Source organism: Falco peregrinus, chromosome 7 (genome assembly GCF_023634155.1).
Source record: "Falco peregrinus isolate bFalPer1 chromosome 7, bFalPer1.pri, whole genome shotgun sequence".
Lineage (NCBI taxonomy): Eukaryota > Metazoa > Chordata > Aves > Falconiformes > Falconidae > Falco > Falco peregrinus.
In genome coordinates this window covers 30,470,559-30,497,689 of record NC_073727.1, presented here as the reverse complement: position 1 = coordinate 30,497,689, position 27,131 = coordinate 30,470,559, and the positions used below count along the sequence as shown (strand labels likewise).

Genomic DNA, 27,131 nt, shown 5'->3' with positions numbered 1-27,131 from the left:
AAATCCAGTAGTTTTGTTTCTGTAACAAGTTTTATTGGTCTGCTATTGGAGGTCTGCAGCCGGGAATGTGACAGCTCTTGGGATTTCTTGAGAAGGCAGGTTTATCTTTGCAGGTTAGGCAAGGCAATAAATGGTGAGCTAGTGTTACCAAGGGTAGACTTCAAATTGTTTACCAGTTATGTGTGTGTATATATATATACACATATGTATATGGTGCGTTGTAAAGATTGATTACCCAAGCTTAAAAAAGTAATGTTGCAGCTGCAGGACTGACTGCTAGAATGGTCTCTGCCATCTTTTAGAAGTTGCAATGATGTGAAATGACATTCTAAGTTTGGTGGTGGAACTGTGAGTTACTTCCTTCAGAAACAATGCCCCCCCCCCCGGCAATTCACTTTTATGGACATAGTATCCACTCTTTTAATGCGTACAAAACACAAATGTCTTGACTAGGAAGAAAAGAGGGGTAAATGTAAGGGTGTATTATATTGTTGTTCGTAGGGGTTAGCAATTGCTGTAATCTCTTGTATGCTAACTGTATGTTAAATATTTACTGACTGAATGTAGACCTCTAGCTCAGTAATTCTGTGCATTTAAAACTTTAATTAGAGGAAGTAGTCATTTGTTTAATGATTTTGAGAAGGATGCGTTAAACAGTTGTACAGAATGAGTTTATAGTAAAAAGCAGCCTGAGCCATCATGTCTGCTCTAGGGGATGGTGGTAAAGGAAGTTCTAGTTAGGATAAGAGCATATGTAGTTTTTCCAAAGAATGCCTAGGATTTATGTCCACCAAATATTGCTTGTTATGGTTCCAAAATATTTATTCTAAGGTTTTAGTCAGGCATTTAATACCTGTTAAGGAACCCATGCATTTCAAAATATGAAGTTGCTAAATACAGTAATGATGCACGTTGGTAAGAGTATCTGAAAGCCTCTGAAATCAAACAGCTCTGGCATGACTTGAGGTTATAGCCAGAGGTGATCACCTGCCACTGTGGGAAGCAAAACCTGTAGACAGGTTAGTTAGGGAAAAGAGGATAGTACTACACGGTTCAGTATCAACTGCTCTGCCTTGTACTGTTTGGATGCTTTTTTTTATCATGTAACTTGCCTGTGGTTTGGTAGTTGGAGAGTTAAACTAATTGTCTATTTCCATGCTGGTTTCTTTTGGCTGAAAAAGTGCTGACTTGGGTGTAGTTGTCAGTAGTCTCTCAGATGCCCAAATGTCTCTTGAAATGCACACTGACAATAAAACAGCGTCATTGTGGTTGTGATCAGCTTTAAAATGCGTTCAGTATATTTGTTACGTGATTAAAAAAGTGGCTTTCTTAATGACTTCTGTGGTGGGTTAACCTTGGCTGGCTGTCAGATGCCTGCCCATCCGCTCACTTGCTCCCCCCTCCTCAGTGGGATGGGAGATGGAAAAGCTCCTAAGCTGAGATGAAGACAGGGGGGTTGCTCACCAGATACCGTCCCTGGCAAAAGAGATTGGACCTTGAGGTCAGTCCGTGACAGCTCCTCTCTGTACTCCTCCTTCCTCGTACTGTTCCCCTACTCCAACCTGGCGTCTGTGGGACCTGATGGGGACTCTCTGCTCAGGTGCCCAGAGTTCTTGCTCCTTCTCTTCCCCTTCTGCTCTCATGTCTGGGTTCGCAGGGCTGTTCCTCACACTGTTTTCCACCCCCTCACTCGTTGCTCCCACAGTGTTTTGCCTGCCCTTGCATACGCTTTGCCAAGGGCCCGGCTGTGCCCTGCGGTGGGGCTGTTGGAACTGGCTGTGCCTGCCATGGGCAGCCCCAGCCGCCCCTCACAGAGGCTGCCCTGCAGCCCCCCATCAGCACCTGGGCACCTGCGTCTGGTACGGCTTCTGTAGAAGGAAGCCATTACATTTTGAGTATTTTTTTTTTTTTTGGTGCCTGGAATAATACTATGTATAGCCCTGAAGTTTATCCCTGCCAGCGCTGGGGGGAGATGTGAAAAGGTGTACGGAGGTATCAGGTTCTGATTTCTGTCTTAGGCTTCTGCATGGGAGTTTCTTGTTGTCTAGGGCAAGCTGAGGTGGTTATAAATGTGCCACATGGGAGACTGCCAATCGGCTGCAGAGGCCCGGAGGTGGGTGGCTGGAGAAGATAACATGCAGTAGGGAATGACTTGTGTAAATACCCTCACAAGTGTGCTTAGGTTTGTGTTAGTCCTGACCCATCATCCCTCACATCCCTCGGAACTGCTGATCCCTGTGGAATCGCCCCTGAAGACACTAGTTTTCTCCAGGCAACATTCTCTGCAGCATCTGGCTTGGTTGCCTGGGCTTGAACATCGTATTGATTGCACAGCTACGCTCAAGTGACCTATTTCTCTGCAGCCAGCCATTCTGTAAGTGGCACTGCATCTTTCTTGTCCTCATTCCCCAGGGATCTTTGCTGTTTTTTGATAATTGAATGACCACTCTGTAAAAGGAGGCATTAACACAGATAAAGGAAGGGCAAGCATTGAGAATTCTTTCTTTTCGAGGTAGGGTGTTCCCTGAAATGTGGAAAGATGTGACAGGTGAACCCCTTCTTTTGTCTGAAGGGGTGTATATGGGTGGATTGCAGGGTACAATTTCATTTCACAGCTGAAATAATCTGGTGGGTAGTAGCTCCCACCCTTCTGGGTACTTCCACCCGCTCTAGCACTTGTTCAGCCTTATGGCAAGCTAGTTTGGGAAGCTGGACCAGGAGGATAATAAAGTTAAACAAATACCAAAGGGGGGATTTCCAGTTGCCTGACCCCAGTATGAGACATTGCAGCAGGAAGCATCTATGTCAGGTGGGTACAGAATACCTGGAGTCACATGGGCTGGCTCTTGGGTCAGCTGATGGATAATGGAAAAACCTAGCACCATCTTGCATCGCCACTGCTGATAACATCAGGAAGTATATAGTTAATCCTCAGATTTACTGTGAAGGCCAAGGAAGATTAAGAGAGAGGATCAGGAAAAAGTGACATTAACTCCATTGGACAGTGTAGCTTCCACCTATTAGTAGACTTGCATATGGGTTGAAATGAGTTGAGAAGAATGGGTAATGACTAGAGAGGTAGTAGGAGACCATCTCATTTTGCTGAGGAAGGGCAGTGCAGGTGGTGTCAAGGAAAAGTCGTGCTGCCTCTTTATCGATGAAAATACCTGAATGAGACTTAACAGATGCAAGTAGAAAAGCAAACGATGCTTTTAAAACTTTCAACTTCCTAATATGTAAAGAGACCGGTGGTGTAGTATTCAGACAAGAAACATTCTTGAGTCGTCCTGGAGGCAGATCTGAGATTCCTTATAAGGTATCATTATGTTTTTAATGTCTGCTTTACTCCTTTTGTAGCATAGTTTCCAGATGGTGTGGAAAGTTGCAGCTTTTACAAATGTTTCAGAATAAATAAGCCTTCCCCCCCCCCCACCTTCTTTAGAAGATGGTATCTTTTCTCCTGAATGCCTACTCTATGACAAAGCTATTTATACATTTTGGCATTTTTGAACCTTAGGAGATGTTCTTATAGTTAAGAATTAATGCTTTATATAAAAGTACAGTGACTAGCACTGATCAAAGGCCTGACAGTTATGTGGGTAGTAAGAAAACAGTGGGAGTATAGTGACCCAGCTAGAAGCACTAAAAGGCATTGAAAATGCCATTTCTTAAAACCTCACTGCTTTTGCTAGAGACTTTATGGAAAACAAAGCTAACAGTTGTGATCTTAACCTCTTTCTATTCACTTAATTATGTGAAAATCCAAACTGAACAAGGGCTTTAGTGTGGTCGGTAGAATTATTGAAAAGTTTTAAATCGGAAGTGATTATAGTTGTGAAGATGACAAGACAAGAAGTACTGGTTTTGACTAGAAGTGTTCTAGGTAGGGTTGGTGTACAGTGTGAAGGATTGTTATTTTTTTTCGAAAACTACTGTTCTTTTGTTTTAAATTCCAGAGTATCGTCCTTGCTTATACTGAATAGGTGTGAGTGGAAGCAGAGAAGCTGAGCTTGGGGAAAAGTGCCCTATGGCATGAGCTTTGGAAATTTGTAAGAAAAATCTCCTAATGACTTAAGTGAAGTCAGAGTTTCATCCTTTTAACACAAATGTCGCAATGTGGGAAGTCCCTTACCTGATGCGCATACCTTCTCTTGGCATGCACTGAAACTGTAGTCTGGAGGCTCATTCTCTGATATGTCCATATTAAAGTAGATCCTGTTGTGTGTATAATACACATTAGACCTCTTTAAAAAATGATGGAGAAAGTTGTAGTGTTATGTGAGTGAAGTATTTAATTTTTTTTTTTTTTTTTTATCTCTGTCTTCATGTATTTTAGCATCAAGGATATCTTTAGATCTGATTACAAGGAGGAGGGAAATTACGCTCTTTTTCAAAAAAAGTAAGAATGCTAGACTCCTGTATTTGATCCACTCTGGTAAGTGTGGGAGCTGCTTAAAACCATTTAGTATATTTTGACTCATTCTAGCAGCTATACTTACTTCACTTTTGCCTATGCACAGAGGAGAATGAATTAACTCTTCAAACAGAAAGAGGGAGTGCAAAGGTGATTCTGCAAGAAAAATCTTGGAATGGCAAACAATTTGGAGAAAAACTTACCTGATTGTGGTTTTGAATGCCATTAAAGTTAAGCTGCAAGAAGGGCTGAATCATAGATGGTAATCTGTGATTGTCTTTTTCTTTGGGTTTTTTTTTTTTTTTTTGACAGGAAGAGTATTCAGCTGGTCACCTACAAGTGTACAGCTTTTTAACACACTCTAGGAACTGACTGCATGTCCTGAGGGCTCGCTGTTCAAAGTTTGTTTAAGCATAACTTAATGTGTTTATTTTCCTGGATGTTCCCCTCTTCATATTTTAAGTTTCAAGTTCAAAAGGTAGTCTTCTCCTCTGCATTTACTATATGGAAGAGAATGGAAACTAAGGATACCATTTTATGTTTCTATGGGGTGAATAGTGCATTGACTGCAAAGACAAAGAGGCAAGCCAGCATAGCAGGCATGAGGTAATACATGTAGTCTGTGTGCCAAATGTGAAATAAGAAACATCTGCAGTTTGTGTTTTGAAGTTCTGTTTTATGCAAATGGTCTATCTGGAAGTGGAAAACTCACAGGAGTGCCATCAGCAATTGGACTGAATTCCTGGTCTTGCTCCTGTTAGTGATGAAATGAAAGGAAACCTCTTTCTTTCCTGACAAGGGTAAGAATTGCGTCATTGGGTTGATATTAAATAACTACAGCTAAATCCTGTCTGTATAAAAATTATAAAGTGTCTTATGAATTTGAATTCTTGTTTTACATACTTTCTAGAACAGAAACCAGGAAAAGCCTAGACCATTATTACATACTGTGTCAGTCTAAGGATTTTTTACCCTTCTAGCTAGCAGTATGCTGCACTGAACACAGCTTTCTGCTAGTTGAACAGATTTTGGCCTCCACAGTGAAGCCAGCAGAGATTTATGCCTATCTTGCTCCAGTTTAGAATCTGCCTTAATGTGCAGTTTGGCAGTAGGGATAAGCCTGGTTGCTAGCTAGCTGCTGCTAGGCATCAGAAGTGTGCCTGGATGTTCCCACTCCCTCCTTGGCACTGCTTCTAGTCTGACCCCTTGCTGAGCCAGCTTAGGAAATCAAATTAGCAGATAACCTTTTTTTGTAAGCAGGGACAGTTTGTCCCTGCACCACTTTCTGTGGAGTCTGGAGTGGCAGGGCTTATGCTGGGAAAGCAAAAGTGAGTATGTGTCTGGGAGAGGTGACCAGCCTTTGCATAGCAGCTGACCACTGGATCCAATTAGCTCTAACGTCAAATGGCGTTCTCAGCTCAAACCCATTTTAGCCAGCGGCGTAAGCTAGCCAGCTGGACTCGTACGGAAAGACAGAGCTGGGCACCTCTTACTTTCTGTGGGCTCTGGTGTGGGGGGTTGATAGAGAGTGAGCTACCTGATGATGTCTTTAACTGCCGTTGGCAAGATTCTCTAAAGCTTGTCTGTCAAACTGACATATTTATTCTTCACTAGTTCTCATTCTTTCTTCCGGATTGCATACTGCCCTGCATGAGAAAACTTATAACTTGTTGTACAGTGCCATACACATTTGTCAAGTCATTAAAAAAACCCTAATTTGTGACACTTCACACTGAAACACTCTTTTGTATAAAGACAACAATTTTATAGCTATAATTATCTATGGTGAGAGATTGTATATTAAGCCACTTCTGGAGGGTGGGGTGGGGACAGACACACCAAAATGGTTTAACTTTTATTGAGGAATTCCAGAGGAAATAGAAGCCGGAGGTTTGGTGACACAGTCTACTTAAAATTTCGCTCTCAAGAAAGTTTATATTCCTTTAAATATGACTGTAGTCAGGTTCTTCTAATTGATACTGCCAGTCAGGCTTATGTTTACTTTGAGAATTTTCTTCTTTGTGTTTCTCTCTTCTGCTTTCATTTTTCTCCTCTACTATTTTACGATGTATGTCTGTCTGTCTTTCTTGAATTCTTTTGCACGGAGGACAGGCATGGGCCTTCGTATGCCAGGCAGTATGTTACCAGGCTGTACAAGTAAAAATGCTGTTAAAAAGGTCTCTCTCTCTCTCTAGATAGTCTTCTGCTTAAACTCTTGCACTTCTTTTTTTTCTTTGCCCACTTCCTTCTATCTCTGTACATTTTTATCTTCTTACCTAGGATTGCTCTAAAGCAGGGGTCCTCAAACTACGGCCCCCCCAGGGTCCTCAATCCGGCCCCTGGTATTTACAGACCCCCCCCCGCCCCCCCGCCCCCCGCCCCCCCCCCCCCCCCCCGCCAGGGGTTGGGGGGGAAACCAAGCAGCCGCAGATGACTGCCTGCCACTGCATCCGCGCGCCGGCCCCCTGGTTAAAAAGCTTGAGGACCCCTGCTCTAATCCATTTCCAAGTGAAAAACTAGGAGAACTTAGTTAAATATTTGCAGGCTCTTTCAAGAGAGCCCACTAATGAAGGATATGAGTCCTCAGGTTGAATCGTACTTTAGCTATCTGACATTGTAAACTGCTTTTGAGAAACTGAAATGTAAAAATTCATTAGTTAGGGCTGTCATTTCATCCCAATTCACCCTGCTCCTTTTTTTGCATGTAGATTAAGCCGTATTATCCACCTACTCTCAGCTGTATTCTTGTGAGAGAATGGACTAGGACCTCAGGTCATGGCCAGCTGGCAGAGCCTTGAGTTCCACCACCTCCAGAGTGTTTGTGAAAAGGGTCCTGAAATCTGGACAAAGCATTAGAAACCCTCTCAGCAGTGGACTGCTCATCTCAGAAGACAAGTTAAGATTGTAGACCTGGAACTTGTTTTGGACATTTTTATTAATAAATGCTGCAGTTTGTTTTGCAGAAGGATCATAGATATCAAGTGCATCTAGCAAATATTTGTCTCTGGGTTGAGATGCCATTTTTTTAACATTATTTTCAAGAGTATTTAGTTGGCCATATAGGTTTTCTTTTTGCCTGCGTCTCGGGGAACACTTACATACCTGGTTATTTTTTTGTGTCAATATATCAGATTGGATGAGTCCAGCTTATCTTTTGTTTCATCTTTGCTTGAAAGAGGCTAATGTTGCACATTCTATCAGCTGTCAGCTTTTTTTAAAAAAGAACCACCCAAACACCAATATTAAACAAATAAATACAAATAATTAAACAAATAAACAAACAAAAAAACAAATAAACACCTAATCTATATTGAAGTATGACATCTGCCTGTCTACTTTTAGATAGTTGGGTGGGTTTTTTTCATTTTAAGTTCTCCTGCCTTTATTTCCTCTTCTCACTATTTGTGCTGTCTTTCCAGCAGTTGAAAAAATTAGGGTATTGATTGGCAAAGAATTTCTGAATGTGAAACGTACACCGAACTGAGGTTTTCTTTAATCTTTTAGCAGTAATGGTCATCCATCTATGATGAGTAAACATAAATGTTTTCCAACTGAAGTAAGTTTATTCCTACAGTACAGCAAACAGTTCACTGAGTGACCATTTGTGGGTTTGTTTGTAGACTTTTCCTGTTGAAGAGATATGTGGTTACTTAGCCCTGTGGGACAGGGAGAGAGTGCAAAAGAGAGGCTGTGAAACCTTGAAGGATTTGTTGGGGGGGGGGGCAGTTGCAACTGGGATAAGTTCTGCAACGTTGGGGACTATATGAGTAGGTGTGGGAGAGCTGGATTGAAGGAGGGTTGTCTTTCAAAATATGTATGATCTAGCATAATTAGTAGGGTTTTGGGTAAAGTTGTTGATGGTGAGGGTGAACCAAGTAAGTTTGGCAGTGTATTTGGGCTGAAATGCTGACTTTTTTCCTTGGAGGAGCTTCAGGCAGTCTTCAGTACCATTGTGGTGTGAAGTGTTACTTTCTAGTCATCATGGATGTGACCAGGCTGTAATGAGCTTTGCATAGCTGCCAGTTTTGATACTATTGTAAGGTGCCCACTTCAGAATCCTTTGACTGCAGAGATCTACACTGGCTGTCATGAGTTGTTTGCTTCTGGTCACAATCTATGTCAAAGTCATGGTGTGGAATAGAAAAAATGGTATCCTTAATTTAGGACATATCTGCTGTGAAAACCCGGTTACATCTTCTGTTGTTGCTTTCCATTCAGCGTCTGGGTAAAATAACAGCAACAAAGCTGTCACTTAAAATAATGTTTTACATTTAGGCATGTCAGGGATATTTTAGGAACCAAATATAAAGATGGTGGTGTTATTACTTTGTGTATGTATATCATGTGGGATCTGTGCATGCCACTGAAATTAGTGGTAATGATCCAGAATTAACTAGGTGCCTTCCTGCCAGCAGTTAGCTGACAGCATTCTGTAATACACAGAAAAAGATAACATGTTTTTGTGGAGTGAAATTTCAACAACTGTTCTCTTTTAATAAATAATCTACTTCTTGTACTTTATATATACTTGGTTGTTACTTGATCTGTTTTAAATGCTTAGGCTGGAGACACAACACTATGTTGGTATATTTAACTGGCCAAATTCAAGATGCAGTCAACTGCATAAACAAGGCTTTTGCTGAGGTTTGTTTGGGATCTTAGATGTATTTTATTTGTTATGTTTGGTGTTGGAAATTATAGCCAGGTAGGATGACACCTTTCTTTCTCTTCTGTTAAATGCTGTAAAATGTAGGTTTTTCCTGACCCAGTAAGGAATGATCATAGTCAGATGGTAATACACAATTTAGCAGCACAAATATCTATTAGAGGTTTTTGCTTGCTTTTTTTTTTGGCCCTACCTTGTATGGTGGGCAAATGGACACTAGCTGTTGATGGGCAGATTTGAGATTAGAGCAGCAGGGTAAAGCAGGTGTGTTAGCTGAGCAGTATGGGGACTCCTGTGTGTCTCCCCCTGTTATGCTGGGTTCTTTTAGTGTAGATTGTTTGCTGCGTGAAGAGCTGTTGAGAAGGAGATGGGGAACATAGAACAAAGTGTATAGTGATTGGTGATTTTTCAGGACTGCACTGGGAAGGTGATGAAACTAATAAATGAATTTTTAAGTGGTGATTTGGACTAATGGGGTCTAGAAGGTCTTATTTTATGGGTTAAGCTTCCTTATTGCAACTTATGTAATTGCCTTCCCTCAGTGATGGGGAGGGGGTCTGCTGTCTGGCACTTTGAATTGGGTACACATGACTTACTGTTGAGACTTAATTATTGAGTTTGTTTCTATTCTCTTGTTGCTTTTATTTGGCCATTTATGGGAGTGGGTTCAACGAGCTTTTTTCAAAGTGCTTTTGCATGTAGACAGCTTATTTTTGTAATGGCCTTCTACTGTGCAGAATCACTGTTGAGCCAGCAAGGTAAAACAAGTATGTGGATGTGCCATGACACTCCTGGAATATGTTACTAGCTATCTTTTAAAAGATACAGCATGTTTTATGTCAGGACTCTTGTGGGAGGCAAAGAGAAAGTGTTCCTTCAAGTGATCACGTGCAACTGTGTTCTGTTGGCGTGTCTGAATAGTTAAACAGTGTGCGCTTTTTAACTTCAAACTCTAAACCAATTCTCTTTCTTCAGATGTATGCCTTCTAAATGCAGAGGCAGCTCCTGAACAGTAGAAGCCCAGTGAGCGAGACAATGAGACTATTGCACCCCTTCCCAGCTCCTGTCCGTGCCCCTGCGTACAGGATGGCTGTAAGGGAAGGCAGTGACAGCACTGTGGGTGTGCTCCTGCTGTGCACACCCAGCTGTGCATTAGAAGGGGAAGCGAGAGGAGTGCCTGAGGAAAGAGACCCTTCTGGGGCCCAGAGCACGGTGCAGAGAGACTTGAGTATTTCCCTGGAGAGACAGATGGGATCTGGCAGGCCTGTGCCGAGTCAAAGCTAATGAACTTTTGTTGGCCTCATGCTGATCTCTGTGTAGCTGTGGATGTGTTGCAGCACTTAGCTCTTCAAGCCTACCAGCTGAAGAATCGGCTTCATGAGTTAACTTAGAAATGCTCGACTGCCCCTGGATGCAAAGGTGTTCCAGAAAATGTTAAATTAATTCTGTGTTCTGCCAGCAAGTCCCCCTGGACCTGTGCCTCAGCACGACACTTGACGCTTGGTGTGTGTTCCCAAGCCATCTGCGTGTAGGTGTAAAATAGAGAATAGATTATAGTAGGGTGTTTTGTGATGCTTTTTACTTACTCAACTTACAGTATCCATAGAGATCCCGATGGGCATGACTGTCTGCTCTTTCTAGTATGCTAACCCTTTTTGCTGAGTCTGGTTGCACTGTATTGTTGCATCTTTTGGGATATATTGCAACAACATGTTTGGAACATGAGAGACTCTGGTGAGATATTAGGAGAATCCTCTTTGCAGGGAGGAAAGTTAAATGTTGGAACAGGCTGCCCAGAGAGATGGTGGAATCTGTGTCCCTGGAGCTGTTCAAGGATCAGCTGGATGGGGCTCTGAGCAGTCTGATCTAATTAGCTTTGCTTTCAGCTGAGGGTTAGTGTAGATGACCTCCAAACATCCTTTCCTATCTAAGTTACTCTCATTCTGTGGTATTTTTCCTCAAAGTTCCACCAAAATGTCAAGTATATCTCCCTTTTAGGGGGCTTTGTATGGATGGTTATAGGTTCACATACTGAACATCTGTCTAACAAAGAGATCTAAAGAGTTTGATGCTTAATGCTGTGTTGATTTAATGTGTAGTAGCGGTAGCATTATCTGCTGCATTTCTTTTAATATTTTTTTAATGCCATAAATGCTAAAATGTCACCAAAGAGTTGTATTGTGGAGAACAGCATAATAAAGGGTAAATGAGACTAAATTTCTCTTCCTGTAAATGTATTTTAAATGTCTCCTGAATCAGAACTGTCTCTGACTTAATTAGCTTGGGCTCCCATAAGTCAACTTTTACTCTTGCTGGAATAGCTAGATGCAGCTTTAGAAGTATGAAGTGGAGCTCTTGTGGAAAGTAGACCTATTTAGGAGGAGGGATGGAAAAATTATTTTTCCCAAAGCAGCCAGAGTGCTTAGTGAAAAATGTGCTGGATGGTGGGAGAGGAAGAAATGTCCATTTCCCACTAGCTGTATGCAAAACTATCACATCACAGTATGTTACATGGTGATGAAGGATGGTATGGAGAATGACACCTGGAGTGGTATTTGCTTAGGATCTTGGCAGGGACCGCCTTACAGGGTGTGATGGATGAGCTATGAGCAGTTGCATTTGTCTGGCTCCTCTGGTCTTCTCTTCTGCTGCCTTACCCTTGGACTTGAAAGCTGCTCAATGGAATAGTTAAGAGACTTTTTGGGAGGAAAAGCAAAAAGTTTAAGGAAGAGAAGGAAATACATTGCACAATGTATGGCTAAAGCAGAATGAAGAGGAAGGAGAATCGAGTGTTCCTGAAGATTGAGAAAAGATAGGAAAATGTGTTAAAGGGAAGAAGAGGCAGTAACCTCAAAGGAGAATGAAGTTAAGACAAATGAGATGGACAGGCATATCTAAGACCTCCAAAAACCTTAGAGGAGGTGGACTGTCTTAGATGTCAAGTTACAGTTAAATAGTGCATACAGTAAAGAAGCATGTACTATCTCCTCAATTTACAAGTGGCAAGCAGCTGTAACTACTCTGGCTATTAGGTCTAGCGATTTGGGGACCATGTTAGATATATGTGTGTGGGGTTATATATATACACACATATGTATTCATTTTTACATCCTTTCTGAACTATTGAATTTACTGGGGAACAGTACAGCTGGAAATAGCAATGATCTGCAGATGTCATTGCAGAGGCAAATTGCTGTTACAACTTTGAATGGGCACTGCTGAAAATGTTTAAATGACCTAAAAATAACCACATGTAGCATAAGAGACATTGTATGTGAACTGATAGTTCTTCATGAGTCATTTCCTTCTGAAAGTGTTATGCAAAGCTGACTGCTAGAGGGGGGTTGTATGTATGTGATTATATATATAAATCAAGAGCAGGCCGTGCTTTTTCCAAGGTTCTTTATGTAGCTCTGCTGGTTTGGAGTGCAAACATGATGATCAGTATTGTGCATGTAAACAATGCTCAGATTTAGATGTTGGCTCTTGGGAATGGTGATGGTCCTATGGGGTTGTACTCCGGTGTATTTTCCCTTGAGACTGACTATGAAGTAGGCCACACGTTCTCAAAAATTCCTTGAACAGAGGAGCTATTTGTTGCTCTGAATTGTGCTTTAAAATTTAATATTTTAGTGATTACTTAAATAAAAATAACCAAAATTAAACAAAGCACTAGATGGATAGATGTCTCAAAGACAGCTTGCAGTTACTGTGTACCTGCTTAAGCTGGTAGTCTATCTTTTGATAACTGAAAACTACTGATAACAGTGAACCATAATGTATTACTTTAGATACAGGGTTAAAATAAAGCTACAATGGAATTGTTATCACCTTGGTCATGTGGTTCATGCACAGTTGGAAATGACTGTATTTCACTGGCCAAACCTTCACGTGTTTTCTGTCCTAAAATTTGTTAATCTGTCTCATTATGTTTAAAAACTTGTAGTGCAAAATTCTGCTCTGAGTTGAGAAACAGTTCTAAGATAAGAATCGTATGATAAAGGTCCTGTTACAGTTAGTGCAAGAACTAACTGTATGTTAGTTCTTGTATGTATGTTAGGTCATTTTTTTTCAATAGTGAAAATATATTTACTGGAACTTCTTGGGAAGCTTCCACCTAGGACAAGGATTTTCATTACCGCCCCCCCCCCCCCCCCCCCCCAAAAAAAAAAAAAAGAAAAAAAAAAAAATCAAACCAACCCCCCCCCAAACCCAATAAACCCAAATGGCAGAGTCTGGCTCAAACCTGAACTACGAAACATAGGATTCAGTTTTCATCTTGACCGGTATTTTGTTGTTGACTTCTGTACTGTATCTGTAATGACAGACTTCTGGCTTCCTTCTTTATAGGCTCAGATTATTCCTCAGTGGGATGGTTACCTGGTACTGAATCCCTGTGGCAGTCCACAACCATTTCATCAAGCAGTCAAAGCAATCCTGTCAGAAGACACAGTATAGCTTCCGACAGCGGGGACACTGGGATTGGTACCTCCTGTTCTGATAGTGTGGAAGGTGAGTTGACACTCTCAAATGTTGGATGTTTCTGAGGGAGAAACAATCCAAAATGTTTTAAAGGTATGTTTCCCAAAATAACGGTACTTCTACAAAACTGTTGGGCGCATGCAGTTCTTTGTTTTCCTGGCTGGATCAAGTAATTGTTTTGGTGAGGTTTAATTAATTTCCTTCTGCATGAGTTGTGTGCATTAACTTGAATCTCTACCACAAAGCCGGTACTTAATTAGATCTTCTGATAACTGCGGTTGCAAGTGCCAGATTTATACAGAGAAGGGATATCCCATACTACAGCACTTGATTAACAAGTGGTAGAAGCAGAAAAACTTTTGAGGGAGTTGGTGAAAGGGCAATGCTTTCTGGTGTTTATTGTGTGTGTCAGTAAAGAAAGCTTGCTCTTTGGGCTGAGGGGAAAATGGGGCATGTTTTCTTCTCATTTCTTTGTTCTGATGGGATATATATGTACATTTTATTGCTTTATATTTGACACATAGTCAAAGATCTTTAAGGAGAATCAACAGTATCTACAGATAGTTAAAACTTACTTTGGACTAAATGATGACTACTCAAAGTTGATTTTTATCAGGGAGGGGTTCAGCCTCTAAAGTAGCAGCATCTACATAACACTGGCATCCTCCTTATGGCATGTGTCACTGGCAATAATCCTGAATGAGAGAGAGACTAGGCAGTAGTAAGGCTTGATGTTTTCTTCTTGCACAGCCTTATTTCCCCGTAAGATTTTCAAGACGAAGTAACAACAGCGGAACTGTGATATAATTTTCTCCAGTGCCTTTCTATGCCTGGTAAAATTTTCAAAAGCGGTAGCTGAAATGTGGAAGAACAGGAGGAATTAGTAGAAATGAAGTAAGGAATGCTGAACCAGTGTGAGAGATGGAAGTCTGTATAGGGGGGCCGGGCATTCCTGAGGAGAGGTCCGAATGCCTCAGAATCCTTTCCATTTCTTCCTGTTGCATCTGCCTGTTGGAAAGGAACTCCATAGGGGAGTCCTTATAGCTTTCTTCATCCTTACTTTAATTTCTAAACACTCATTTGCTTTGGCAAAATAAAGGTTTTACTCAAATTCTTGGATGTAAAATTGAAACACTAAATAGTTATTAATGCAGAAGCCTTACTGCCTTTATTTTTTTTTTTTAGAAGATGTGGGGAGAATAGACCTCTTATGGGGGGGGGGTGTGTGTGTGTATATATGTATTTTTACAATCAGACTCACCCAAGTGTTGCATGATGGTATTTTAAGATGCAGTATTTGAATTAAAAACGTGCTTTCCCCTCCCCTCCCTTTGAGGGCTTCCCCATTTGAAGGGGCGAAGGAGAGGAAATGAAACGGCACCTTCTCGTCAGATGTCCTCCTGGCTAAGAGGAGAACAGAACAACTGTTCTTGGGGGCAGGAGGGAGGGATGGCACACTGATACAATCACAGTTTTGGTAGGCGTTTATTACCGGTTAACTACTAAGCTGCTTTTGGGGCTTAAAGTAAAATAAAGGGGGGAAAAGTTGCAACAACAGAGTTAATGAAGTTTGTGACTGGCAATGCTTGACAATGGTCAGTTCTACTGTATCCTTAATGTTACTGACTTCCTGCCATCTTGTTTGAAAAACTGTCAGTAGCAGAAAAGAGAATGTTAAAGAAAACATGAGGGAAACCTAAATGTAAAATGGAAGTTAATGGAAGGAGTATATGACAGGTTGGAAATTGAATGTATACGTACACTTTTAGCGGAGAGTGCTGTTGCCTATGATACCTAGTTGTCTGCATGTCCCAAGCTGCTCCCTCCCCACATCCATGAAAAGAAAAGGGTGTAATTGTGGTGTGGGCTTGCTAGGTCAGACTGGCAGTTGCAGACTATGGTGGCCATCTGCTCTCAGTGTGGTGCTTGGGAAGAAGCCCTCGGGGATTTTTCATAGGGGAGTTTTTTTCACAAGTCAGCAGATCACTGCAGTGCTCAGAGAATGAAATGTGGCCTTGCTGTTTCCTTTCTATTATGCCTACTAAAAATGAAAAACTTATTTTCAGAATTAACATCTGTGTTAAATCTGGAAATCACAGGTGAATTAATTTGTACAGATGTGGAGTTACTAATAAATACACTGGTGCAGGGAATGGAGCTCAGATGCATTTAAAATCTGTTTGTACTGTTTTTTCTTGCATCTTAAATGTGCCTTCAAATTCATCTTCTTACTCGTACTTCATTTCAGGAGCACTCGTTCTTTTTGCAAGTGTAGGATTTAAAGAACTGTGCCAAGTATCTCTTGTGTTTGGCTCAAACCTATATGGCTTGGAGGGGAGATGCATTTTGACAAAGGCAAGAGGAAGAGAAATCTTTTATTTTAAAATATATTCAGTTACTTGTATATTATATTGTGCAGCAGTAGGAAAATTAGGAAATGAAATAACTAGTGATGTTTCATTGTTGAAGTTGAGCAATGTTGATGTGCACGAGAGGAAGCTGAGGAATGAAATTTAGACCCTAAATGTGGGGACTTTGGTTTGGGCAGATTAGATCTAAATCTTTTAATTCAGAGTGCTCTTAATTTAAAGATAAAAAGGCATTTTATCTCTGCGTAAACTACAGTTAATATAGTTGGGGATTTTGTTTGTTTCCTATCAGTAAGTTGTTCTGGGTTCAGGGCAGCCTGCAAGTGAAATAAAAATATTTACTGTGTTCTGTATGGAGCAGGAGGAAAAGATTTTTATAATCTCTTCAGGTTTTGTTTTTTTAAAATTACCTCCACTTGTAAGTCAACTCATTACTGTTTTCAACTTACCATGTCCAAGTCTAACTGAATAGTTTACTCTTGGGCATTGATTGTAGCTAAGTCTTCAGAAAAATCTCATCCTCTGTTAAGAAATACGGTGGGAGTGAAATGTAGAGCCCTAAAACTGTTTAAAAGTTCCTGCATTTCTGGGGTAGGAGGGGGTTGTGTTCAGGATGAATTGTGTGGAAGAAAAGGCTTTAATTGGTGGCCAACAGCTGATCAACTATCAGCAAAGACTATCTGAATGGCCTTGTTCTTGTTTTTTCTTACTGGCAGCTCTGAAACAGGCGGACATAACGTTTGTGGCTTATGCTTATAGCTCCCAACATCAAACAGCTAACAGCTGTGTTATGTGTAGGCCTTCAGATTTAGGTTGTCTCTTAAACTTCACACTTTGACCAAAAGACTGTTGTTAATATTTCAAAGTGAAGCTAAAAGAGGAAACAAGTTTAAGGGGTGGTGGGTGGCAGAGAAAAACCTCCCTAATGTGCTGGTATGAAGTTCTAAAAACTTTCAGTTACAGAATCTTTTATCTTTCTGCAACTCAGAAGTCTTTCAAATGGAGGCAGATAGTGGTAAACTTATAAATTCTGACTCTTCTAATTCTCTGTCTACGTTAAATGCGTGGTCTAGATTAGAAGTGCTTCTCTTAAAATTTACAATGCCCATTAGGAAAAAGGCGTGGGATACTGTATGGAAACGTGCAGTGCATTCGTGAAGCACGGTATTTCCTGTTCTCCGTCGGCAATAATAGCATTTATACTTAGAGTTTTTAGTAAGCATTATGACATGTGTGCCAGTCATCCATTGGCCCCTGTATAACCATTCTTTCAGTACTGTTTACATAAGAAATATGAAGTCTATATTTTAAGCATTTTTCAGACTTGTTTTTGTGTTACCTAATTGAGAAACAGCATCTTACAAGATAGTAAATGGGCTGTAAACCCCAGCAGAGCTCTTTGCCCTGTGCATATTCTTGAGTTTTGCCTTTTGGACGGGAGAGGTAAGAACTAGATATTGATGTGAGAAGATACAGAGCCTGTGGCTCTTGCAGGCCAAAACAGTTTCCTCCATCAGATAAGCTTGCTGTGCAATGGAAAGTGCCTTATAAAGCAGATCTTTCTCCCTTACTATTAAATAAAATTATTGATTTACCATATCTGGTTGCAAATTAATCAGCATGAAAATTCATAGAATCTTGCTTTCCTGGAAGAGAGAGTTTTGATGCAGAGGATCAGAGTTAGTTCTTATTTTTAGTTTAAGAAAAAAATACTGGTTTAAGATGAGTGGGTAACCGTGTGTCTTTTCATATAGAAATCTGAATAAGCATGGCCTGTTCACAATTTAAAACGTTGTTCATAGCTATACGTAGAGGTTGCTTTTGGGAGAGGAGTTTCACAAGTGGTGGTTCAGGGAGTATCATGGACTAGATGCAACATGCTTGATATGTTGTCATTGCATTTTGTGTAGATATACTTCCCTGGAATGCTTAACTGGTAGAATAGGAACTTGTTTTAAAGTTATGAGACCCAGAGAGGTCTCTTGTCTCTCATTTTGAACTGAGTATGTTACCTTCTTAACAGATTAAAAAAATCTAATTAGTTCAGTTTAATTATAGGTTTTTCTTGATACACCAGGGAACATGGTACAGTCAGCTCTAAAGTTATTTGGTTTTGCTATTTCAGGCGCTCTTTCATCAGGTCCCAGGCACGATATTCTAACATTCATTGTTTTCTTTTTGCTGAAGGAAAAAAGGAAAAGTTAATAAATACAGCTATTGAATATAGTGAAAGGCAGAATTGACTTTCAGGAGACAAAATCTAGTTATGAATATCTTGGCAGGGTTCTTTTGTTTAAGCATGCTGCTGAAGGTAATGGGTTTGGGAATATGTACAGATCAAATACTAATTTGTGCTGTTTTGATGTCAGGAAGGTGCAGTAGCGCAGTGATCCTGGATCTTGAGAGCGGGCAGTGTACTTTGTTCTGCTGTGCTTTGTAATTCTGGAAAATGATGGATTTTCAGGGAAGTCCCTGAACTTAACTGAGTAAAGTTAATCTTCACACCTTTGGATCCTGGCAAGTACTGGCATAAGTTTGGTGAAGTAGCGTGATTATTTGGGAGATAGAAAATAATGATGTTTGAGGCATCCTTCCTCCCTGCTTGCCAAGTCTCACGTTGTGAAGCACTGTCCAGCCTCTGTGAGTCAGCTTTATTGTGTTACTTGGATATTATCTATCCTGACAATCAGAAATGTGCACTTCAGCCTGTATTAGACTCTCGTTTTTGCAGAAGAGGTACTGTTGTCCCTTGCTAGAATGAAATGTCTATGTATTTGAGGAGAATATAAATCTTCATGTTCAGAGCTTGCTGTTTATTTCCTGAGGGTTTTTGTGGTAGGTTTTGAAGAAAATTCAAACACAGGTTATTTCAGAATTCTAGTAATCTATTTCCAGGATGTAATGGGTAGGAAAAAATTATGCTAATAAATTTCCACTAAAATAAGACATGGAGAAGTTGCTTCAAATGACAGTAGTGTACTCCCTGTGTGAACCTGTGTACTCTGACTTTGAAAGTGACTTCAGCTAAACTAAAGGCACTCACTAGTTCCACATGTGAGTGTTCTGCAAGGAGAAATAGATGCTGCTTTAACTTTGTACTTTTGTCTTCTTTTGTGATAGTTTCTCCATGGAAACAAGCTCACAGTATGCACACACGCAGTTTGCCTCGCATAGCTGGATTTTCCTCCGAGTAGTGGGAGTGGTCTGCCCAGTGAACTTGCTGAATTTTGCCTTCAGCTAACATCAGTACTTGGTTTTCAGAAAGATGACTTCTGTTTATTCCAATCAGAAATAATTAAGTGAAAATAAATTGTGCTTACTTAGAATTTGGCAGCATGCACTTTGACACTGTGCAAAAAGTTATTTCTATCATACGTATTTTGGAAGCTATGTCACTGAGCTATGTCAGAATTAATGTGTTTAAGATGGTGGGGGGGTTGTCCCCTGCTGGCAGGTAAGCCCCCATGCATTCTGTCACGCTCCCGCGGTCGGATGGCGGAGAGGATGAGAAGAGCAAAAGCAAGGAAAGACACAAACTTGTGGGTTGAGGTAAAGACAGTTCAATAAGTGAAGGGAAAAACAAACAAAAATCAAGTGGTACGAAAGCACCACCAGCAGACTGATGTCCAGCTAGTCTCTGAGCAACAAATACTTTGTTGGGAAAAAAACTGCCTCCCAGTCTTATTGCTGAGCATGACGTTATATAGTATGGAATCTCTTTGGTATTTCAGGTCAGCTGTCCCAGCTGTGTCCTTTCTCAACCTCTTGTGCACCTCTTTGCTGGGGTGGCAGAGGCCTTCATGCTGTGTAAGTACTCTTCAGCAATAGCTAAGATGTTTCAGCTCTGCTTTGGTCACCAGTGTAAAACACAGCACCATCGGGACTTCTGTGAAGAAAATTAACTGTGTCCCAACCGAACCCAGTACGATCTCTGCCCCTTATTCCATATAATATGTATTATGCTCAGGTGAAATCTCAGGGAGTTCTTAATATGTCCTCTAATTGGTATTTTTTTGAGTGTGGCGGATATCTGACATTGTGATGGGAAAACAAAGAGCATCATACAGCCATATTGTCTGTATTTAGGTTAGTATCATGAGACCTGGGCATGCCAAGCATTGTACATATTTGTGGAGAGACTTTGCAACTTCCCTTGCTTGTGTTCTGTCAGACAGCACTCCTTGACCTGCATTGAGCAGCCCTGTAACGCAGGGTCTCAGGAAACAAAAGGACTGAGCTTGATTTCAGAACAGCAAGAGAGGAACAGTTCGAACCTTAAACTACCTTTGCATGAACACTGGGAACATTCTGTAGCTACTGAATATGTAATGTACACATTCCAGTAGCATTTGCAGCCTTACCTGAAAAAATCTCAGGACTCCTTTTTATAATCCTTTCCATTATAGACAAAGTAGCGCAGTTAGTGGTAGACTGTACTCGTTTAGTATGGTTGTCAGCCCGTGTAGGCAGGGAGTTGCTTATTAGCCTGCTGCTAGGCAAGAGAAGACCCGTTGCCAATGCGTGGACTTGACTGAGAAGACTGGTTCTGTTCCCCATAGAAAGGTTTGTGAATTCCTGGGTTTTAATGGTTTTACAACGCTACCTGTTTCTGGAGGGCCTACGCTTTGCTCTTGGTCTTATTCAACAGACCTGTTTCCACCTTAATATATGCACAAATAAAACATTTTTTTTCCTTATTTTTGATGTTAAGTCCAGTCAGTGTGTTTAATGTCATCCTTTATTTTAGCTGTGATTTCAGTGTACTGATGATAAGGAATTTTGTAACAAACCAAGCTCCTTGTTAAAGAGAACCTTTATCAGGGCCTCATTTGTGTTCCTGTGAGCTCCTGTGGTAAGTCAGATGGGCTTTTTGCATCAGCTTTGGCAGTATAAAGGCAGCAGTGAGAAAGAACAATGTGCAGAGATCATTCTTACATGAATCAGTTACTTCATCTTGCTTCCTTCATCATTACTTTCTACAGTTTAGGGGAACTGAGTGTCTGTATGAGAGTGAGAAATACACAGTAAATTACAAGTCAGGCTAGCTATCCCAGCTTTTGGGTGGAATGAAACAGTTTGAGTGGCAGGGACTGGTAAGGGAAAAGGGGAGGAAAAAAGCCTGTAAGAATGCTTGCCTGTCTGCTCATGGAGGAGTTTCTTGGCAGTAACCTGCCGGAGTGATTTAACAGCCAGTAACAGCTGACCTGTTAATTTTCAGGCAGAATAGGTGCAAGTTTGTTATTTTGATATGCTAAATTCCTTGGGGAACTGTTACTGTTCTTTTAAGCAATCATTATTGTTACTGTGTTTTTTTCTTTTTACCATTTTACATGCTTCTTACCCAGTCAGATTTGGAAGGAAGATTGGTGTGCGTTTTTCCCAATGCAAAAATGGTAAAAGAAATCCTTGAGGTTTTTCTTATGTCAGCCCTTTAAAAAGGAAGAAAAGATTCTGCTATGAGTATGACTGCATGTGTGTCAGCTGTGGTCGTGGAAGTCTGCTCTGTAGGAGTATAGTCAGCTACACAGAGGTCACTTCTTTGCCATTGGAAGGGAACAACCCCTCATTTTAGAATGTGTCTCTTAAATGTGCAAATTTGAACATATGGAAACTATGAATTGAGATGACAGTGGAGTTGATCTGTATTTTTTATGTTACATTGAGCTATCAACAGCTATCAGCAGTCTTTCAGTTAGTTACAGAGGTTTTATGTTTTCTTATTGGTCCTTTGACTTTTTTAGGAATTGCATTAAAAAGTTAGGTGCATGCATTTTTTCATTCAGTCAGATTGAAGGGATAACTCGTACATGTAATTTGAGATGAGCAGAGCTTGGAATAAACCTAGATAAACAAGGGCTGTCTAGCTTAAAAGGGTTTGATAATCTATGAGCATGATCTTGGTTTATTCTTTGTAATGAGGTGATACCAGTTTTAGGTAATATTACAGTAATTAGAAGTTCTCACAAATATTTTTTTCTTTAAATGCATGTTAGGTTTTGTGAGTATTGTGGTCCTTGGAAAGTGTGCAGTAATCATCTTTTTGTTGATTTGGAACTGGGCTGAAATGAACTTGTTGCGCAAGTTTTGTTTTCTTGTGGGTTTGCTGTCAAGATCCAGACAACTATCAATAGTGTTGGTACTGCCAGGAAGAAAAATAATCAAAAAATAATCTTCCTGTAGTGTTGAAGAGGAAATTGCAGATGAAACCCCAGTCACATATATGCTGTGGTACTAAGTATCTTCTTTGCTCTGTTTTTGTTGTTCTTAGACACTTTCAAGCTCTTGGAGCTGATGGTTATATTCTCACACTATCGCTACATATTCTCATATTGCTTGTAAAGGTTGCTTCTCGTTTATCGCTGCAGTACCTAGACCCTCTTTCACAGCCCCATAAATTTTGGAGACTTGAGGATTTGTGTCTTAGTTTAGGTATACTTACATACTTGTAATAGCTGATTTATCTAGGTTAACAGTTCTTTCATGTTTTCAGGTGAAAATACTAGTGTAAAAGTAGCATGTCATTAATTGATTGCAAATACAAGTATTTGAAGAAAATTGAGCAATGACCAGGTGCTAAAGTGAATTAATTGTTAATGTTGGGTCTTAATGGAAGAAAAAAGACATTTATTTTTCCAATGCAGAAGTGTATAAGCAAATTTAACTTCTCTGATAGCTCATAATTTTACTATTCTTTGTTCTTGCCAGTAGCGAGGCTTTAGGAATGTGGTGAAAGAAGGCGGCTCTTAATTCAAAATCTACTTGTGTTTAAGAGGAGTTGGTATGAAATATCTCAGGAGAGTGGTGGTAAGATCGTCTGAGTAGGTGTTCCTCCATTTGAAATTTAGCTTTATAGCTGTGTACAAAAGATAATATTGTAGATGCTATTTTAAAATAATCCGGAAGAAGTCTATATGTAGTGTGAAGAATAGTCTTGATTATACAAAGCAGAGACAAGTCTGTCTTGTCCAGTTTTTGCCACCACCATATGAACTATTTACTGAATTCATTTGAATGTGCCAGGTAGCACAAGGTGACCTTTTGTGAGGATGAGCAGTTGGTATTGGTGTTGAGAGCTGTTGCTGATTTGGAACTGGGCTGAAATGAACTTGTTGCTCAAGTTTTGTTTTCCTGTGGGTCTGCTGTTAAGATCCAGACAACTATCAATAGTGTTGGTACTGCTGGGAAAAAAAAAATAATCAAACCTTTAAAATTGGAGGCCCTTTGTTCTCTTCTGGCTGCAGGATGGTCATTGAAATGTAGCAGTAAATAGTCTTTTGATGTCCAGGTGAGAGTTGGGACCCTTGTCCATTTCTCCCTGTTTCATTTGAGAGAAATGCTTTTCACCTCTGTAACTTAACTTGATGCTTTTGCTCTCTTATTGTTATCGATAGAACAGCTGAATATGCTGCAGGTTTAAGCCAGCTGCTAAGAAAGCCTTACAATATGTCTCAAAGTACCTTTTTTTGGTTTGTCATGATGACTAAAAAGAGAATGTTCAAACTTTGGAAGAGTAAGTTTTAAAAGATGGGCATTTAAAATACATTTTTGTTTGTCTAGTGCTGCTCTTAGAACTCTTCAGTTTTCCGCCTGTGATGCTCTTTTTATTTCCCTTAAAATTTGGCTTACAGTTAGATCCATTTTGTCTGTATATAGATCCTGGACTTGCTTTTGTGCAGAATGACATTTACTTAAAGGCAGAAGTTAAGCTGCATCCTGTGGATGGCAGAATATTGGCCCCTGTGAGAGGAAACCTATGTCTTGATTTGGCTTGGGTTTCTGCCTTCCCCTTCCCCCAGTTAGTGGTTTGGGTTTGTTTTTTGGGTTTTGTTTTGTTTTGTTTTTTTTTTTTTTTACAACCCCCAAGCAAAACCCACAGCTCTTTACTGTGAAATCCTTTGATGTTTCCCACTCCCATAGTGATAGAAAATCCTCTCATGAAGTGACCACATGGAGCCTTTTTGAAGGTCTGCAGGTTTATTTTAGTACCCTCTATTGATAGCAAACCTCTTGAAGTACGTTCTTGCCTCTTGACTACTTTGAAATTGTTGGAGGGAAAACATTTCTATTGAAGATGACTTTTCCACTGCAATTTTATGTTCTTGTACTGTATTTACCCTGTGTAATTGGTTGAAAAGTTTATGCCTCATTTGGCTTATGAAAACAAATGAACTTATGTAGTGAATAGCTTTTTAATGAAAATTTAAGCTTTTTCTGTAGAAAAACACTTTGAGGCAACCTTGGTAGGAAATGTTAGTTGCATAGCTCTAAAGAGTATCTTCTGTGTGTGTGTTGCGTTAAAAATGTCCATTAACTAGCAAGATCAGGAAAAAAAAAATCAAAAGGCATTTTAGGTGTATATGTAAGAAAAATTATCTATGTTCTTAGCCAGGGAAAGGTAACTGGCAAGAAAAAATGCAATGTTTTATTCCCTCTAATGCAAAAACTTTCAGCATTTGTCTGTGCAGCTTTTTCTAAGTTTCTCCTAGTAACAATGGAAACCAGAATGGTATTTTTCATAGAGATGTTATTTTAGTACATGGCTAGGTAAAGAGCATTTTAGAATGTTTTTGCTTTTTTTAAAAGAAATTCCTTGCAGAATCAATATAGTTCTAAGATAAATTAATTTAGTTTTGTAAACCTAGATGACAGTGTTGTGGTGGTGAAGGACTAGACCAAAGATTGTGTTAGTGGTCTGATTCTGTTGGATTAGCAGGAACTCCAGGGTTCTTGTAAAAGAACAGGAGTAAATTTTCTAAAATTTTAGGTCAGTTTCTTCTTGTTCAGTGAATGTCTGGTGTTTCTGTGGTGTTCAAGAATTACATCATCTTCTGTGCAGTGTTCTCTGTGTGGCTCTTCCTCCGGACACTTAATCCTTGGAATAGGAAAAGTGGTAACAATGAACTATACTTGGCAGGTGTTAGGAATGTGTTACACATATGGATTACATAAATTAACATCTCCCTCCTTGTTAATTGCCCATACATTAAAATATACTACTTTGAGATGACTGGATGATTATTTGTTTTATTTTTTTACTCTTGTGGTATTGGAACAGAAAGTTTGTAAGGATGTTGCTAACAAATGCAATGGATTGCAGGAGACATTTTCTTTCCCATGAGCTTACTGTCCTGGAAGAAATCACATTCCCGTTCTGAGATCACAACATACTTTCCTTGACAGTATGGCTCTGAAAAAGGAATGGAAGTGGAAAAAATTCAGTTTTAATCTTGCTAGATAATAATGTAGCTGTGATATGATGATTGTCTCTTAAATGTATGGCACACCTGGCACTAAATGCCTGTGATAAATTCTACCTGGGTATAGGTTGGCTCTTTGCAACTCACCTGATGCTTATTAATTTAAATGCCACAGTCTAAATTATCTGAAAATAAGAAGCAAATAGTTCAGTCTCTTTTTTTTTTTTTTTTTTTTTTTAAATGAAAAATTAAGAAGGATTTTGGTCTCCTTGCAAAAGAATTTCCAATGGATATTTTCATGCTGTAGAATCATAGTGACCTCCAGCAGTCTTTTCCAAACTGTATTTCTGTTTCCATCCCTGTGCTCAGAGCAGGACTATTACCAACACAGACTAGGTCAGCCATGAGTTTGTCTGGCTGATTCTTGAAAACCTTGGCTTGTTCTTTAGTCTCCTTGGGTAACCCATTCCAGTGCTATAGGATGCTCTTGTGAAGAATTTATCTCTGATGTCCAGCATGAACCTACTGAGCCAGTTATTGGTTATTGGCCTGTATTTTGTCTACCACTACCAGGAAAAGTGTGGCCAATAAACTTAACTTTCTGTGACTTAGGGTTTTTTGGGGGGGTGCGTGAGTTGTGGGTTATGGGTTTTTTTCTGACCAAAACTGTGTACTGACTCAGCATTACCTACTGTAGTTTTTAGCAAGTCTAGATATTATAGACCAGAGTTTAAAAATATACAAATATTTTTGATGTATCTTGCTTTGAAGAACAACACATGCCTCCCTGTTTGGGCAGCTATTCTTAAATACACAGGATGATTTTATTCTTGATGTTAGTCTGTGAATCTGAACATCCTGTGTGTGTTTCTTAAATTGTATGAACTATGATAAACTCCTAACGGCACATCCTTTTCCATCAGGGGTTAGCCTGTCACTGTCAAAGGCTTGTATTTTCAAAAATAGAACAGTCTTTCTAGGCTGATGTAAGCAGTGGCATTTTTCTTTCAGTGAAGTGGCAGGAGGTTTCCAGTTTTCATACTTACAAGTTTTACCATAGGAGCACAGGTTTATAGTTTATTGTTCTATGTTACATAAATTTATAAAGAAACAGACACTTAACATTTTAACTGGGTGAGAGATGTTTTTGCAGTAAACTTTTCCTTTGAGAAGCGATATGGTTAGAAGAAGTACTCTTTTTCTTTCTCACTGCACCAGCTGTCTGTATGCAGTCCTACTTTGCTGTTGAGGGTGATGGCAGTGTTTTGATTCTAATTAGCTCAGCTTGAAAGGTAAATTAAAAATACATTCAGAGTGGATGGAAGGGGAGTTAGAAGGGGAGATATGGGGGCACCCATAATCATCAGTTGTGGTTCTTGTCACGTGTCAGAGAAATCTTCACAGCCAGAAGAAGTCTAGCTGAAAAATTTTAGAGACTATTTAGAATTCAAAAGAGATGTACTGAGTTGTAGTGGTGGGTTTTGGGGTTTTTTTTTTGTTGGTTTTTGGTGTGGTGTGGTGGTTTTTGGTTTTTTTTTTACTTTTGGCAGTAGTAAACTAAGAACTGGCAGTTCATGGTGCAGATATTTAGTAAAGGGATCATGTAGATTGTCTAGTACGATGATATAATGATATAGCATAATGATCTCTTTATTTAACTTTGTGTTTTAATGTGATTCTTAAAAGCAGTGATTTTAAAATTGGCCTTTATTTATTACTGTGCCAAATGTGTGTGTAATGCACACTAGTTTGCGTAGACTATCTAAGTTTCACAATCTAAGATTAATTTGAATAGGTAGTAAGCTGTGAATTAGGATATTTAAACTCTATATGACTTTCGGCTTTTATGCATGCGCAGGTCCTGTTGGTACAGGGTATAAATATTTTCCATCTGGGAGGAGAACTAAGAAAAAAACCCGTGATCTTCAAAGTATAAAGATACATCCCGAAAACCTGGTTGCTTTCATGCTCATGTGAATCTAATGTCATAGATCTGTGAAGGA

At 39.8% G+C, this 27,131-nt stretch overlaps 1 protein-coding gene across 4 annotated transcripts in view; it reads left to right on the top strand.

Annotated features, from left to right (window-relative positions):
• The window catches only part of CEP85L (centrosomal protein 85 like), a 152,924-nt gene that overhangs the window by 36,821 nt on the left and 88,972 nt on the right, over window positions 1-27,131 (top strand). For 3 of the 4 annotated variants that reach the window (XM_055809691.1, XM_055809692.1, XM_055809690.1), the window contains one exon: window positions 13,431-13,592. In XM_055809691.1, coding sequence (XP_055665666.1) covers window positions 13,431-13,592 — 162 coding nt within the window. Of the gene's footprint in view, window positions 1-3,070; window positions 3,317-13,430; window positions 13,593-27,131 lie in introns of those variants that run through there. The other variant, XM_055809693.1, reaches the window with a different exon arrangement.